This window comes from Pectinophora gossypiella, chromosome Z, assembly GCF_024362695.1.
Source record: "Pectinophora gossypiella chromosome Z, ilPecGoss1.1, whole genome shotgun sequence".
In the NCBI taxonomy this organism is placed as follows: Eukaryota; Metazoa; Arthropoda; class Insecta; order Lepidoptera; family Gelechiidae; genus Pectinophora; species Pectinophora gossypiella.
In genome coordinates this window covers 566,340-581,554 of record NC_065433.1, presented here as the reverse complement: position 1 = coordinate 581,554, position 15,215 = coordinate 566,340, and the positions used below count along the sequence as shown (strand labels likewise).

Here is a 15,215-nt window from a genome sequence, read left to right as displayed (position 1 = left end):
TTTTTTGTGTTGTTTGGTGTTCCTTTACTATATTTATAATTAGGTATATCATATTTGTAAGTATATAAGTATTGTATATTTATGCAGTTGAAGGTGTAGAGGCAATGTTTATGTGTTAGGCTGGACATACGGTAAGTTAGTGTGGAAGACACGGGGCGCACCTTACTCTTCTATTTAACTACTGTTTAGGCTTATGCTTATTGTGATTTTATTGTACAACTTATAAAATGAACCATTAAGTTCTGTTAACAAAGTAAGTACCCAGTATGATTATATCCATGGGTGGAGTTTATCCAAAACAGTCAGATAGACACCAGAAGGAAATATATTGTTCTATAACATCTTATTTCACAATGATATATAATCAAACGTATTGTTGTAGGTTACACTAAATGTTGATGATGGTATTAAAACAAAATTCCAGTTGTACAACAAAGTCACGCTTTCTGAAAGTTTTAGCACGTAGATATCTGTGCACTCGTGAGGTGTGGTTTTATGACAGGTGGTCTCACGCAGGTGGAGTCAGAGGAGAGCGAGTCTTCGGACGAGGAGGTGTCGTCGGGCACGGAGGTGTCGACCGACAGCGAGTTCGCACGCGAGGAGGCGGCGCCGGCGCCCAGCCCACCCGCCATCCTGGTGACGGAGGCGCCGCCGCCCGCGCCACCGCCGCCGCCGCCGCCCCGCGAGTACCCGCTTAGCCGCACGCGCTCCGCCGGCGGGCTCGCCACCAAAAGGGCCCTCGAGCTCAAGCGACGCTACCTCCTCGGCGAGCCCTCCCCGCCGGCCGTCAGGAAGTCAGACTCCACGTCCCAGCTAGACACCAAACTAGAAGCCTTCAGGTCCAACATTACTGAGTTCCAAAAAATGCTACATCCCGCGCCCGCCGCTAACGTTCAGCCTAAACCAATAGTCACCTTCCAATTTTCCACCGAAGAAAAGAAAGCGCAACCCATGCCAGACATTATAAAAAATCTTTGTGGAGACGCTCCCGTAGATTTGTTAACAAAAGTAGACTCACCGTTATGTAAGAAAGACTGGTTAGAAAATACGACAACCAAGGAACCATTAAACGAGGAAAAGAAAGATATCGAAACTGAACCAGAACCAGGAGCAGAGCATGATCCCGACGCAGACTTAGAATCGGACTCGCTGTCCGACGACGACTCGTCGCACACCGACACTGCGCCCAACCACGCCGTCCCTAGAGTGGAGGTTCACAATGAAGGCGGCGAGCTCATTCAACTGGACAGCCTCATGTTTGTCAACAGCAGCACCGAAGACAACGACGAGAAGGCGTCGGGCACGGCGACGGGCACGACCGTGGTAGGCGCGGAGTCGTCGTCGTCGGAGTCGTGCCGCGACGCTACCACGCTCGCGCTCACCGAGACCGAGCTGTCGGACTGGGCCGCCGAGAGCGCCGTGCTCGACGACTGCCACATGGACGACAACGACAGGAAGCGCGGCATGAACCCGCGCACGCTCAGCGGGCCCAAGACCATCCACGACGCCAAGAACATCTCCGCGATCAGCAGCCACGTGTGCGGCCGCTCCAGCCCGCCGCAGCCGCCGCCGCAGCTTGTGCTCTACTCCAACGCACTCGAGCATTTCGAGTTCGTGGACGAGGGCGAGCAGGACCCCTCCATCGAGACGCCGGCCACGCCGCGCAACGAGGGCTACATGGAGCTAGTGGACGACGACGACTACGACCCCTACTCGCCCGGCAACGACCGCTCCATCAATTTCATCGAGCGAAGCTTCTCCGAGACGGTGGCCGTCCCCTCCAGCCACACCATGAGCACCCCCACCGTCACCTCCTCCACCACCGCCGACGACTTACAACCCGAGCGACGCGACGATACCCCGTTACAATCGAAACTAGACGAACAATTGAAAACGCCGCAGTTATTGAAGTCGATAGAGAAGGAGACCAGTGAACAATCGAGTAGTGATAGTGCACATAAAAGTGAACCTGTGATAAATGATGACCAACAAACGAACAACAAAGTCGACGATATCGTCCGGAAGAGGCTGGAAAACTTCAGCCTGTCGGATATGTCCCCGCCTCTAGAGAAGGACGGTATCGAAGGTAAATCGACGACCGTAGAGCCCCCGAGCTCTATTGAAATTCAAGAGTTCAAGCCGCCATTAATAGAAGAAACTTCGCCCCCGCTGGCGCCGGAGACGCCAAAGTCGACGAGTTCTATCGTACCGATGCCTTTCTCGACGCCCTGTACGATCAGATTGTATTCCCCGGCGATCTGTCGGTCGGCGAGCGAGACATTCAACCGGTCGACGTCTCGCAGCACGGACTCGGCGGGGCGCAGCGCGGAGCTGTCCATGTCCATCAACCTGAGCTCGGGGTCGGTGTCGCCAGTGTCGCCGCCGCCGCCGCTGCCGCGCGACACCACGCACAAGGTGCAGGAGATCAAGCGCGAGCGGGAGGAGCAGACGGAGGTGGTGCGGAGGCTGGTGCTCGAGCGGCTCGGCAGCGGCCCGCGTGCGCCGCGCAAGTCTACGCGGCGCACGCGGGTGTCGCCGTCGTCGTCGGCGCCGCCGCCGGTGCCGCCGCCGCCCGTGCTCCCCACGCCCCCGCCGCCGCCGCCCCCGCCGCTGCTCCCGGCGCCCCCGCCGCGCCCGGCGCCGCCGCTCATGCCGCTCCCGGTTACACCGTCTTTCTCAGACCCCGAACTGGCGAGAGAGAGAAGACGAAAGAGTATTATGAAAAGTATATCGAATTACTTGAACAGGCGACTGGGACCGCGGCATAAGGTAAGGTTTTGCACGCTATATAAATAGATATTCAATAAATAGATTTTCATTAGTCAATCTTGAATATTAGGAATAATACTTGCGTTGTTATCTAGAACTTCACTCGAGCGTTCCTATTCTCTGCTCACGTCATAGAATCCAAAGTGAATAATATGTTCATTGTCATACAAACATTCCCCTAACTACAACAGCATTTTGTATCATAATGTGCCCATTATCATTGCAGTAAATTTTGCATATCAGATTGTGTAAATAATCTATACCAAAAAAGTCAAAAATTCATTATACTGTATTAGTCAAGAAACACAAGTTTAGACTAGATTCATTGCTATTTCATAGTCTAAGGAGTAGTATAGAACAGACTAACACATGGTAATGTTTAATTGTATATATGAGGTAGAAATAAATGGGGTTAGGCGGTTGTGTAACATTGAGGTGTCCGTGAAAGACGTAGGGACCGGCGAGGGCAACCATGACTTCGAATTTATTTTCAAAATTCACGTAGCAAAGGACACCCTCAGTAGACTAACATTAGTTGAATTTTCAGTGGCACTCGGAACCGGATCTGACGTCGCACGTAAGCAAATATCAGAATACAGTGTCGTGAGTCGCATGCTGTCTCTTTCGCACTCATCACCGCTAGCTGTACGTTGTCTCGCTCAGTCACATTGCGCGGTGCACGATTCTATTTTGTGTTATTCTTGATGTTGGATCGAACTTTGATGAAGTCGCATCATTAACATTTTCGAGGCGCTTTTTTATTATTTCTTGTAGTGTTGACAATAACGTGTGCATAACTGGTAGATGATAAACACATCGGCTGTGTCAGTGGCGCTTCAACCTTGTATGTAATACGTCAAATCGTAAACGGTAACATATCATTGCCGTGTTTATTACGTAACCGCGGCGCCGCTGTCGCTATTGCATCTATTTATCAGTGTGTTCTCCGAATTGTCTGTCTAATTATGTAACTACGAATATACTACTAATATTCTACGCAATACAACATACTCCATAATAATCATTGTAAGTCTGTGAATAACTATCAGTAATGTTTCAAGTTTTTTAGTTTCTATCTTCTAGTTTTGTAAATATTAGCATATAAAGAAATATCTTTCATGTTTAACATGGAAAGTTTTCACCACGGCGATGACGGTAGTAGATAATTTCGTCGGATTTGTTGTTTTTAATATTGAATTTGGTTAATACCTGGTAATGTACAGATTGAATCTAAGCATTTCAGCAGCTGCTAAACGCAGAACAATAGTAAGCAAGATCCAACGTCAATTTTTATTGCATTCTCTGTAGGTCTGTGTTTCGTTCATGGCGGCTTCATATTCGTTTGAAAAATTAAATACATTGGCGTCGATTCTGGCTGACACAAACTTAATTTTAGTTTGCAAGTTCTTCAACTGTTGCTATCTCTTGCTGGCACTTAGTGATAAGACAGATAAGAAAAAGATGGCACTATTTTTAGAGCTGTCAAATCTTACTACAATAAAGTTTTGTACGCAAGAATCGATGTCGATCTTTGCATGTGATTGGCTTGTTGTATCATAGCTTCAGCTGTAAATGTGCTCGTAATTATACAGGGTAGACTGTGGACCCGTGCAGGCCAGGGTATATGACGAACTAGGTGTCTGAAAGTTGAAGATAGTTTGGATACATTTATTTCCTGAGAAGACATATTTTATTTAATTACTGTGGACGAGATTTTCTTTCATACATACGTTTCATACTTAAGATTTAAAAAATAAGTATGTTTTTTGACTCATAAAAATATTATTCAAATTACATCTAGTTAAAAATAGCTTAATTAGAATGACTTTCCTGATATGTCTCTTTCGCACTTGGCTGCATTTTCTAGTAGTAGATTTTCCGTAAGTATCGAATGTGTTTGAATGATCAACGTGGAGCTGGGAGGCATGCATGTCGTCTTTATTAACGGTACGCTAAAGCGAACGAAGCTCATGAAATATGTATGAGGTTGACAATATCTCCCATCCCATACATTTTCGTTGGATGCAATGCGCATTAACGTGGCGTTAAAAGCGAAAACGTTCTGTCTATAGCTTGTGTTTTACAGCATGGTGCGTAGGACAGCTGTTAAATTACATACATTTTCCTACTCTGTCTCCTTCGCACTAGGCTGTACTCTATCTTTCTGTCCTGTTGTCATACGCATCATGTTGAGCGCAAGAAGTATAGGCCTTACGGAGTCCCCTCTATACAATGACCATGATATTCAAACGTGATATTTTACGCACAGGAGCCCGCGCAGCCGCGCATGCCGCACGCGTCCCAATGCGCGCACAAATCTACGGGCGCCCTGCTGGAGGCGCCACCGGTGCCGCCGCCCCCCACTGGCTACTGCCCCCCCTCCGAACCACGGCCACAGCCCCTCAGGCATCCAGGTAACTACAGACAATGTAATAACGTATTACAAACAGTTTGGCAAAATCAGCAAAATATTGACTAATGGTCCATAATACACGTCATCCCCTCAATCAACCGGAGAGGATATGGAGTATACTCCACTCAAACTGCCCCACTGCGGGTTCGTGGACGTTTTTTATGGCAACAATACAGTTTTTGCCCAACTGTAGTATACACATGATTAAAAAGATTGCAAAATGCTAGTGCCAGATGACGAATGCCTCTTTCACCATTCATTTCTGTATGATGCATGATAATTATGCTTAATACTCATTCGCCTTATTTTTACATTTAGGATTAAACTTTTAACATCATTCCCAATTTTATGTTCTTTTAGCATGGTCTAGCTTAAAAAAATAGTACACTGGATAGAACTATACGTATTGCATTATATAATTGTATAGTCATTACGACATATTAGAGAACCGTATTATAAACAATACAAATATAAAAAAGATATTTAATTGTATCAATTCAATCCAGTGTACCCACGCACTGTAATCACGCTACGCTCATTGTCGCCATCAGTCCACACTAACACGAGCGGCGCGGCGAGCGGCGCGGCGGACGTGGATGAGCGCGACGCCATGCAGCTGTGGTTCGAGGCGCGGTGGGCGCGGCTCGTGGCCCAGCGGCGCGCCCGCGAGGACAGCGCGGAGCCCCACGCGCGCAGGGTCGCACGCCTCGAGAGGAGGCTCACCAGACCTCTCTCGGGTCAGTACTAACGCGGAGGATATGTGGGCGTCTAAAACAAAAGATTGTATCGCTACCACTTTATTTTACATTAAAGAAAGAAAAGAAATCCTTATTGAGATCGCCAGCCTACAGGAGACGATCTTGCAGCCACTCTCGGTATGCCCAACTAATCACTGTTAGGTCTATCATTCAGATTTAAATAATGTTGTATTTTGGTTACAAAAAAAATATTTATGTTGTTTCAAAATTGATGCATAACAAGCCGAATTACCAACATAAAAGAGAAACTCACGTAAGTACTACATGCATACAGAATATTTTCATTATTCGTAGCATTATTTTTATTTGCATCATAACTTCCATTGAGTACTCGACATTTACCTTTCTTTTTACTAATATTCGCATGATTGTTCTGGACAGACATCTGTCTAGATTTAGCCGGACATAAATGAGAACATCAAAACACCGGGATGCAGTGCGCGTCACACACACATAGTGTGTAAAACGAGGTGTTTTGTATGATGTGTCCGGAGTGTGCCGTTGTTCTGATGTTGGATCAATGCCAATAGCTTCAACAAAGTGTATGGTGTGTGTTCTAGCTGAGCAGCAAGCGGCGACGGTTGCGGAGCTAGTGCAGGTGTCGGCGCAACGTGAGGCGCACCAGGCTCTCATGGCCGCTGACAGGTCACTAATCCCATTTAATAATTCTCTCGTGTAGGCTGTGAGGTCAATGGCCGACCTCTTCAACCCTGGTGTCAGGAATTACTGAGCCACCGAAAATCCCTGATATGGCTCATGTAAAGACTACGTACTCACTTAAGTATATAGTAGCCAAGAGCTTTACGCGCTTTTAGAAGCGCTGCTCATGTTACGTTCAGACAATCGGTTGCTCAACCTGCAAACAAACGGTAATATTTTGTCAATGGCCAATTAGCCTTTTAAAGAATAAGTTCTTTATTACGCTATATTTTTGTATTTTTTATTCAAACCAAAGAAAGATACGCCATATGTTTAGTACATATTAATATGTTTGTATTTCAGAAGGCGTAGCGGCGGCGTCGGCGACTAGTCTCCTCTAGCCCACCGCCGAATCATAACCCCACTTCGCGCAGCGATGTCGGCTAACTCCATCTAATATGGTTCAAAAGACGTCGGGTGTGATTCTAAACGTCAAATAGGTCAGAGATTTTGTTACTTAATTCGCGCGACAAGGATCTGATCAAGGAACTATCGCCGCGTCCGATGAAAGAATGTATGGAGACGGTGCCCACCAGCGCCCCCCTGACAATGTCATCCAAGTGGCACAGGATCCTTGTCGAACTAAACTATCTGTTCGTTTTTCTAGTTACCTTCTATCAGAAATAATAGATTCTTACGGTCAAAAGTCACACGTAAATATAGAACAAGGGTACAGAATGACATCGTCAATAATTGATAGCTTGGTGTTGTATCAATCTTAAGTACCCCTCACTGTAACTTATATCATTCATAAATCTACACCCGGGGCTTCATATAGAAGCAGCTGTTATTGGTAATACTGTATAGTTACATCCATACTATACTTAACCGTTTCATGGATACTGAACGGCTTAGCAGGTGACGTCATCCACACTTTAGCTTTATTTGGAACAAAGTTGTGACTGGACGTAGATTTTGTATTAAATACTTTATTTTTTTGACAACTCTTAGAGTATTCTCAAGTCAGCGATCATTACAATTAGTTTAAATCAGAAACCCTAGCTTTATTATTATTTGTAATTTAGTGAAATCATTTAAATCACGGAATATAGTTATGTTTAGTTAGAATGAGAGTGGTAGTTGTAATGACGGAATCTTTGTATGTGAATCATTTCAGAAACACCCAAGTGTTTATTTAAAATGTATCCCTTGCGTGCGTTGATATTGAAGTATTACTTAGAAGTGGTGCAACAGGTCGGCTTGCTCTTTGAGTAAAATAAAGATCTTAGTATCAGATCTGTGTACACAGTCACGGTATACTCGACTACACACGTTCGACACTAAAATACAATCTCAAATCAGACGTTTCGTTCATCATGTATAAAGATAGTGTACACAACCATCGTTGAGATACAGCTTTACATTTAACCTTAGTTTAACTCATATAATTCTAAGGTCTGGTACCTTGTAGGTAAGGGACGGCAACAATGACTAGTAATGTCACAAAACGCGAAACACGCCCCGTCGAGGGGCGGTAACGGTGTGCTAGATATGCCAAATGAAATTTGATGAAATATTTATAATGTATAGTTATATGTTTACCGCTGTATATTTGTAGTTATAGTGAATAAGAGAGTACGGACGTACCCAGCGCTCAGGTACTATGAAGAGGACATATTTCTCTCAAATAGACAAATGTTTAGATGTAATTCTGAGCGTTATGTTACTTTACTGACACACCAATCAAACAGCACGCAGTTTTACTCCATCAATGAAATAACACAATAAAATCTAGCAATAATGATTGTACGTGTGTAGGTGATGTGGTGGTACAATGAAATATATTGGCTGCTTGGATCTTAGCTCTAGTTGACTAGAGGGCTTTTTATATTATTCTATCGTTTTAGTATAGGAGTTAACAAATTCAAATAGCATTGATTTGTTTGTATCGTGTTGTTGTGCGCTGGCAAGGTGAGAGAGAGGAATGTGACGCGTTGAAATGTGCTAATTCTCTAGTAAATATACAAAATATGTGTGTACTATTAAAATACCCAAAAACCGAACTAATAGTTACGTAGTACGGTTGTAGAGGGAAATAAAGGAAATGTATTTCTTAGCATGGATTACAATTTTGACGATCCAACTATTCTCTATCATCTTGCCAACCAACAAAGTTCAAAATGCTTCGTTTTCGAGCGCTGTATTATCTTAGATGTGTAAGCAAATGTGTAAATTTTCATATATTTTTTTATATTGTACGCGAAGGTGGTATGGTAATGTGAATATGAATGCGGTACGGACTAGCAGGGCGGGCCGAAGGCTCATTCTCTTCACCAACACATCGTTTAGTCAAAGCACGTAGTTATTTTATAATTTACTAAAGGACCTTAAACAGATTAATGAACGGCAGTCCGTGTGACTGTTATTACAAGTAAACGTTGACTAAAGCTTCAGAATATATCTAAGTGGAACTAATCGTTTAAAGAGATTAATTGAAAATTCATTAGTATGTCACTGCTGGGCCATAATAGTGTACTACCCGCGGTCCGAGCGACAAGATATTGAAGGAATGGCTTCAGGTATATTTTGTAGTGAATGTTGTCGGTCTACTAAAATATTATGGATTTGCCGACCGTTTGAGAACTACTACGACGTTATATTATATTTTTAATTTTCCGGCCAATTATAACAACGCAAAAATAAGCAATCATAAGTAATCTTTCTATTGATAAGAAAAAAACATTTTATTTTAGTCTATCTTGGGGACGCGATCTCTATATAAGACTTGTTATTAACTACTATTTAAAAAATCATGTATACATAAAGGTCACATAATAAACATTATATAGTAATTATTGCGTTTTTACATACTTTTGAATGGTGAATTTGACATAAAATCATTAACGCTATAAACACCTTAAAAATTGTTAACAATACACTTTTATATGCGTTTTTAGCTGAATGTCGATTGAAGCCTTATTGAAAATATTGAAATGTTACCTTAACAAGAAAATGACCGTGACAGAAATATACTGTTAAGGGAGAGAGGTCGGTAAAGAATTGAATCGACATACAGATATTGAATTTATTTTCTAGTCGGGCTTATTTAAATCAATAAAATTATTATATACATACAGTTAAAATAATTTCAATAGGTGCCTTATGCGTGGTCCTTCGTTGTGGATCTGTTGGTCACGGGAGTGGGGTATAGGTGTACAGGTCATGATTAATTATATTAATTTCAAAGCAGCAGCTCAACGCAAGAGCTTGTTACGGTACCCTAAGCGCTTCCGCTTGGATTTAAAAGATTGCACGTTTAGAAATTGACTATAAAAATATTATTAATTGTGTTCTATGCGCGCGGACACAAAATTAGGCTAATTTTAGTTTGACAAGTCTTAAGTTAGTGTCGTCCTTCGCTTCCTATAGGTACATGAAAGAGATAGAGGTGGTTTTATTAAGTTGGTGATTGCCCGAATCGGCACTATAATATTATTTTACTTAAGTCTGACATACTTATCATCATTTCAACACTATAAATCGACTGTAAAACAAATACCCCTTTCTGTAGCCAACAGATTTTTTACTAAATAAAGCAATAAAATATATGTAACTATCCGGATAAACTGTATCGGATGTAAGGATGTTAGATCAAAATATTATATTACAGTAAATAAACCAGTGCGCACATCTCTGCTATATAGTTTTTTGAAGGACAAAATATTAGTACCAAGGTACTAATAGGTACCAAGTTTTTTCTTCACTTCCAATGCAACAGAGAGGTATACAATTATATCTATTAGAGCTCTTCACACTATATAATTTATTGTGAATACATGCTGATATCGCCCGCCGTACGATCTAAATATTCTTACTCCGATACACTTTACCGACATTATACAATAGCCTTTATAAAATAATAATAGTGTTTTAAAGTGATATATTTTTTTACCTGTTACACATAGAAAAGTAAATCAAATACACCAATCCATTGCCTCACTAAGTAACAATAGTACATACTACAGCAATAATAGCTTCTGGTAAGTTAGTTGTGATTTGTCAAATTAATGCACCGATGTTTATGGAATTGTGTTGTTGGAACAATGGTTGTTGCCATGGGTACAGTCGCCTCTAGTGGAGATGTATGTTATCTGTGTAAACAATGTAAGCAAAGGCGATAAATCTCTGTGATATTAACAACTGCCTCGTCCTCATTGTGTGCATAAAGAATTCTCACACATTTGTATACACAATAGGGCACATGACAAATATAGAAATATGCATACTTCAAAATGAACATAAACTGATAGCCGAATGTGAAACAGAATCGAAATTTGTTGAAAAATGCAATAGTTACAGCTATTTGGAATCTGGGAGCTAGAAAGAAATGGCGGTAACGACGCGTGACGTCATGTTGTTATTGTCATACAACCTACAAATGCCGTTGACGCACCCCCCCCCCCCCCCCAGTAATGGGGAGATACGCTCGAGACAATAGTTAAAGTACTGACTGTAGCTATTCACATCTCCGGCGTTAGATGATAATATTATGGAGAAACGGATTGCAGATATGTATCTGAAAAAATAACAGTCAAGTGCCCTATGCAGCACATCTGTACCCTATATTACTATACTTTTTAACCACGCTTGACAAAGTCAAACTGCTTTACAAATACTTAAACTTATTAAAATGTTACACTGTGTGAAAAAGGTTGTAACAATTATTCATATCCGTTCATATATTGATGACATCAGGATTACGTATGTTTGAAACAGCTGACTTTGAAAAGCGTAATGAAAGAATAGTACAGCAACATTGTGACGTCAGCTAACAAAGTTTGTAATGGCCTAGTAGTGTTATAGGCCTGAAAAAAACATATTTTTGTCAAGAAATAGATTAAGCGTATGGAACATAAATTATTTTGATATTTGCATAGACCTCGTATAACAAATAGACAACCAATCGCTGTAAAAAAAGTGTCCGCGAGGATCTTGTCACAAGGGACGGCGTGTAACGACACTGTATAAGTGATATTGTACTTTATTTGAACAGCCATAACATCTTAATTTGAGGGAAAGAACTTATACTATCTACATAACTTAATGTATACGTATTACAACACGGTTTATGGAAAAAACTCCTTAGCGAATGTGAGTCTATTTGTTTATAAGATGTCAATGGTTATTTGTAAAGAAATCGTTTTTAGCTCCCCCAGTTTTGACGGCTTATAAATGTAAATACGGGCAGTGGTGTCCCATGTCCCGTAGTAGTCCCGCATTTCTTATTACATGTTTGCTGTTGTGTTGTTGATCGAATTGGAGCTCTGTGCCACATATGGTCAATACACACTGTGTTATGATTATGATATGATGAATTCAAGAACCAAGTTTTACCCTTGAAGACTTAAATCGTTATTGGTACATGCACATGTCCATGCAAAAATCGTCCCCGCGTCAATTCTTATGTATATCACCTCAAGTGTCGTACTGTTTAATTTAATTTAAACCTGATAACTATGGAAACGCGTCGCGAATTATACCAAAATGACTGTGCTATTTTTTAGGCGGCAACGTATCTACCAATATTACTCGATCGAAGCTTGGAGAGAGAACCCTTCCAGAATATAAACTTGATGACATAGTTATATGACAGCACAGAGTTCTCATATCGACAATAAGGTTAAGTTTCTGAGAGTTATGTTTAAGGTGTAAAGTTGAGATTAAACCCAATGCAAGGTTCTACACAAAGCAATGTACCTCCTTTTGTACGCGTAGTTAAAATTGAAAAACTAATACAAAAAGTAATATATTACGTCGTTCGTTTTATTTACTTAACTTACCTTTGTGTTATACATACGCGCACACCTTGACAGATGACAGAACGAAGCCAAATGTAAACTTACACTCAAAGTAATTATCTTGTGGTTGTGCCATAATGACGAGAAAATCTACCTAATTCTCCCATTCCTTACTGTTGAGTGTTCTAACATTTTGACAGGTCCCCCACACTATTTGAGTCAACGAACATACTGGTGCTAATTCCTGTAAATACCATCTAATTTTATTTTAAGTTATATCTGTCATTTTCTTATCCGCCGAAAAGGAAAGGGACGGGTAATCGACAAGCATAAAATTTATGGAACACACGTCAATTTTAAGCACAAATCTAAACCAACCGTCTAAAAATTTTACATCCGTCAATAACCCGACACAGTTAAGTAGACAGCATGTCAAACGGATTGCATGCCAGCGACGTACCTTTTGATTCGCCCGGGTTATTCATTCATTCACTCATTCTTCCTAAAATTAAGAGCTGTGAATCATCCGTCCCTTTCCTTTTCGACGGATATGAAAATGACGGATATAACTTTAAATAAAATTAGGCGGTGTCTGCAGGAATCGGGGCCATTGTTTTGGTTATACGTATTTATACCCTAAAGATCGGAAAGAAGAAAACTTAAAAAAAGAAACTTATTTTCAATCAAAACTGCCTTTTTCCAACTGATCGTTTTTCTTTTTCGTAACTCCTTGAGACGAGATATGCTGATCCACATTTTATAGCAAGTTGTCACGATTTTTTAGGGTCACTCTACAGTGCTGCCGCCTCGTATTTGAGCTAGTAAGTTTTGTCCTCATTAACCGGGTAATATTTTCTTACCGGCTATACCCGCCCATCTCTTGACACGTGGCCTAGCACGCGCAATACTGTAACGTTGAACTATACTCGTAATATATTCGTAAATGGACAATTAAAATGAGGTTTAATAAATAAAACAAAAGATTGATTATTATCACAATATATTTTATTAAAATGTACAATACTCTGTTACGATACAATTTGGAGGTCACACATACATACATACAGCCATTCATACAACATGTGTACTCACACGACTCCTGAGATGAACAGGTGACCGCGTCTCGGCTGCCGTGGGACAACCACCTGCACACCTCAGAATATAATAAACCTTAACTAAACATCAATAATACAATAAATTATAACACAATCGTAACTGTAATATCCTATACTTGATGTTTGCCTGTGTAATGGCACATATTCGTAGATTCGTCTGAATTACACTTTATTCTGTCTCGTCTTACACTATGTCAAAATATTATCAAAAAAAAAATCGATCTTTGAGCATATTTTTATCATTACTTTGTACCATAATGTGGAATGTCTACAGATTGTTACAAGTCTACAAGAGATGCAGGTGCGGCTGGCGGCGCGCGCACGACACCAGTGCTATCATCGGATCTCTGTATTTGCGCCGACGCTATCTTTATACTAAACAATATTTTTCACAAACAATTCAAACAGAAGTGCAACTATTATACAAATTAACAACAAGAGAACGTTATTTCAGACAAGAAAGTTAGAGCAGGGAACAATGATTAACTTCAATCTAATCTTATGCGAATTAAACTAACATTATTTATTATGTACAATACAACTGATAACTGCTTATATACTAAGATACTAAACAACGGAAATTCATGTAAAATGATGTAAATAAAATGTAATTTTAAGAAAAGATCAAGGTAATCATAGTTATGAAGCAAAAGAGTAATTGGCCTTCAACGATCAACGATACAGAAGCAGCCATCATGTTTCATGAACAGTTGAGAGCGCTGCGCTGACACATCGGAACCAGCTCGCAGTTAACGAATAAATAACAAAGAAGCTTACGCATTATTTGGTATACACTCAACTCCGTCCACGCATGCTGTTTGCTACGGGCAAACCCGGGAGCGAAGCTTAGTTAATTTCACTTAACAATACATACATAGACCAACGACGACATGGATTTCAAAGACAGTTACTTATCGCAAGAATAATTTAAGAACAATTATTGAATTCTATGAACGGAGATAGAGGACAAAATTGTGTGGATAAGAGAAATGGGCAATGCACCACTGTGTGTAGTACCTACACAAAATGTAAGGATACTTTTCAATTCAGTTCGTTGCCCGACTTAGTGCATGATACAATGTCGTTACTTTAAAAAAAGTCGATTCGATTAATAGAAGAGCGTGTGTGAGAGTCGTAAATATCCTTGAGAATGTTAGAGAAATGAGTCGTCCGTGTCAATTAATACCTAGGCTTATTATGATTATGGTGGGGTCGATGTGGCGAGTGCACCGGCATGGGGTTGCGGTCGCGGTGGTGGTGGTGGTGGTGGTGGCGGCGCTTGTCGCGCGGGTGCGGGGCGGGGTACACGTCAGAGACGACCAGCTCGGAGCCATCCTTGGGTGCCTCGCGGTCGTGGCGCCGCGCCTTGCCGCCGCCGCCGCCCGCCGCCTCGTGCAGCTCCTCCCACGCCTGCCGGTAGTACCGGTTGAGGCCGCTGCGTGACTCCGACGACGAGGAGTCCAGCGAGGCCACCGTGTTGCAGTCAGGCGACACGTGGTGCCGGTACCGCTTGCCGTCGTGGTGTTTCCTGCTGCGAGCAAATACAACCTCAGATTTTGTGACCAAACGAAATCGAAGTGCCACCGTGACGCCGAAAGCCTTGTGCAATACATAACGTGGAGGGATATATCGGGTGACTACGAAGCTTACAAATATATCGTGAGGAGGGATAAAGTTTACATTATCACAATTTTCATCTAAAACTAAGCAGACTTGAATTTAT

The 15,215-nt window shown here is 41.7% G+C and overlaps 2 protein-coding genes across 7 annotated transcripts in view; one reads left to right on the top strand and one right to left on the bottom strand.

Annotated features, from left to right (window-relative positions):
- Positions 1-12,391, top strand: part of LOC126380057 (F-actin-monooxygenase Mical-like) — a 72,285-nt gene extending 59,894 nt beyond the window's left edge. For 4 of the 5 annotated variants that reach the window (XM_050029228.1, XM_050029227.1, XM_050029231.1 and 1 more), the window contains exons 22-27: positions 517-2,769; positions 3,317-3,346; positions 5,039-5,183; positions 5,734-5,919; positions 6,501-6,585; positions 6,943-12,391. In XM_050029228.1, coding sequence (XP_049885185.1) covers positions 517-2,769; positions 3,317-3,346; positions 5,039-5,183; positions 5,734-5,919; positions 6,501-6,585; positions 6,943-6,970 — 2,727 coding nt within the window. In that variant the 3' untranslated portion in view covers positions 6,971-12,391. The remainder of the gene's footprint in view (positions 1-516; positions 2,770-3,316; positions 3,347-5,038; positions 5,184-5,733; positions 5,920-6,500; positions 6,586-6,942) is intronic. The other variant, XM_050029230.1, reaches the window with a different exon arrangement.
- A 1,084-nt stretch (positions 12,392-13,475) lies between these two features.
- LOC126380042 (uncharacterized) overlaps positions 13,476-15,215 on the bottom strand; it is a 55,252-nt gene continuing 53,512 nt past the window's right edge. Inside the window, exon 11 of one of the 2 annotated variants that reach the window (XM_050029146.1) lies at positions 13,476-15,023. In XM_050029146.1, the coding sequence (XP_049885103.1) occupies positions 14,672-15,023 (352 nt within the window). In that variant the 3' untranslated portion in view covers positions 13,476-14,671. The remainder of the gene's footprint in view (positions 15,024-15,215) is intronic. The other variant, XM_050029147.1, reaches the window with a different exon arrangement.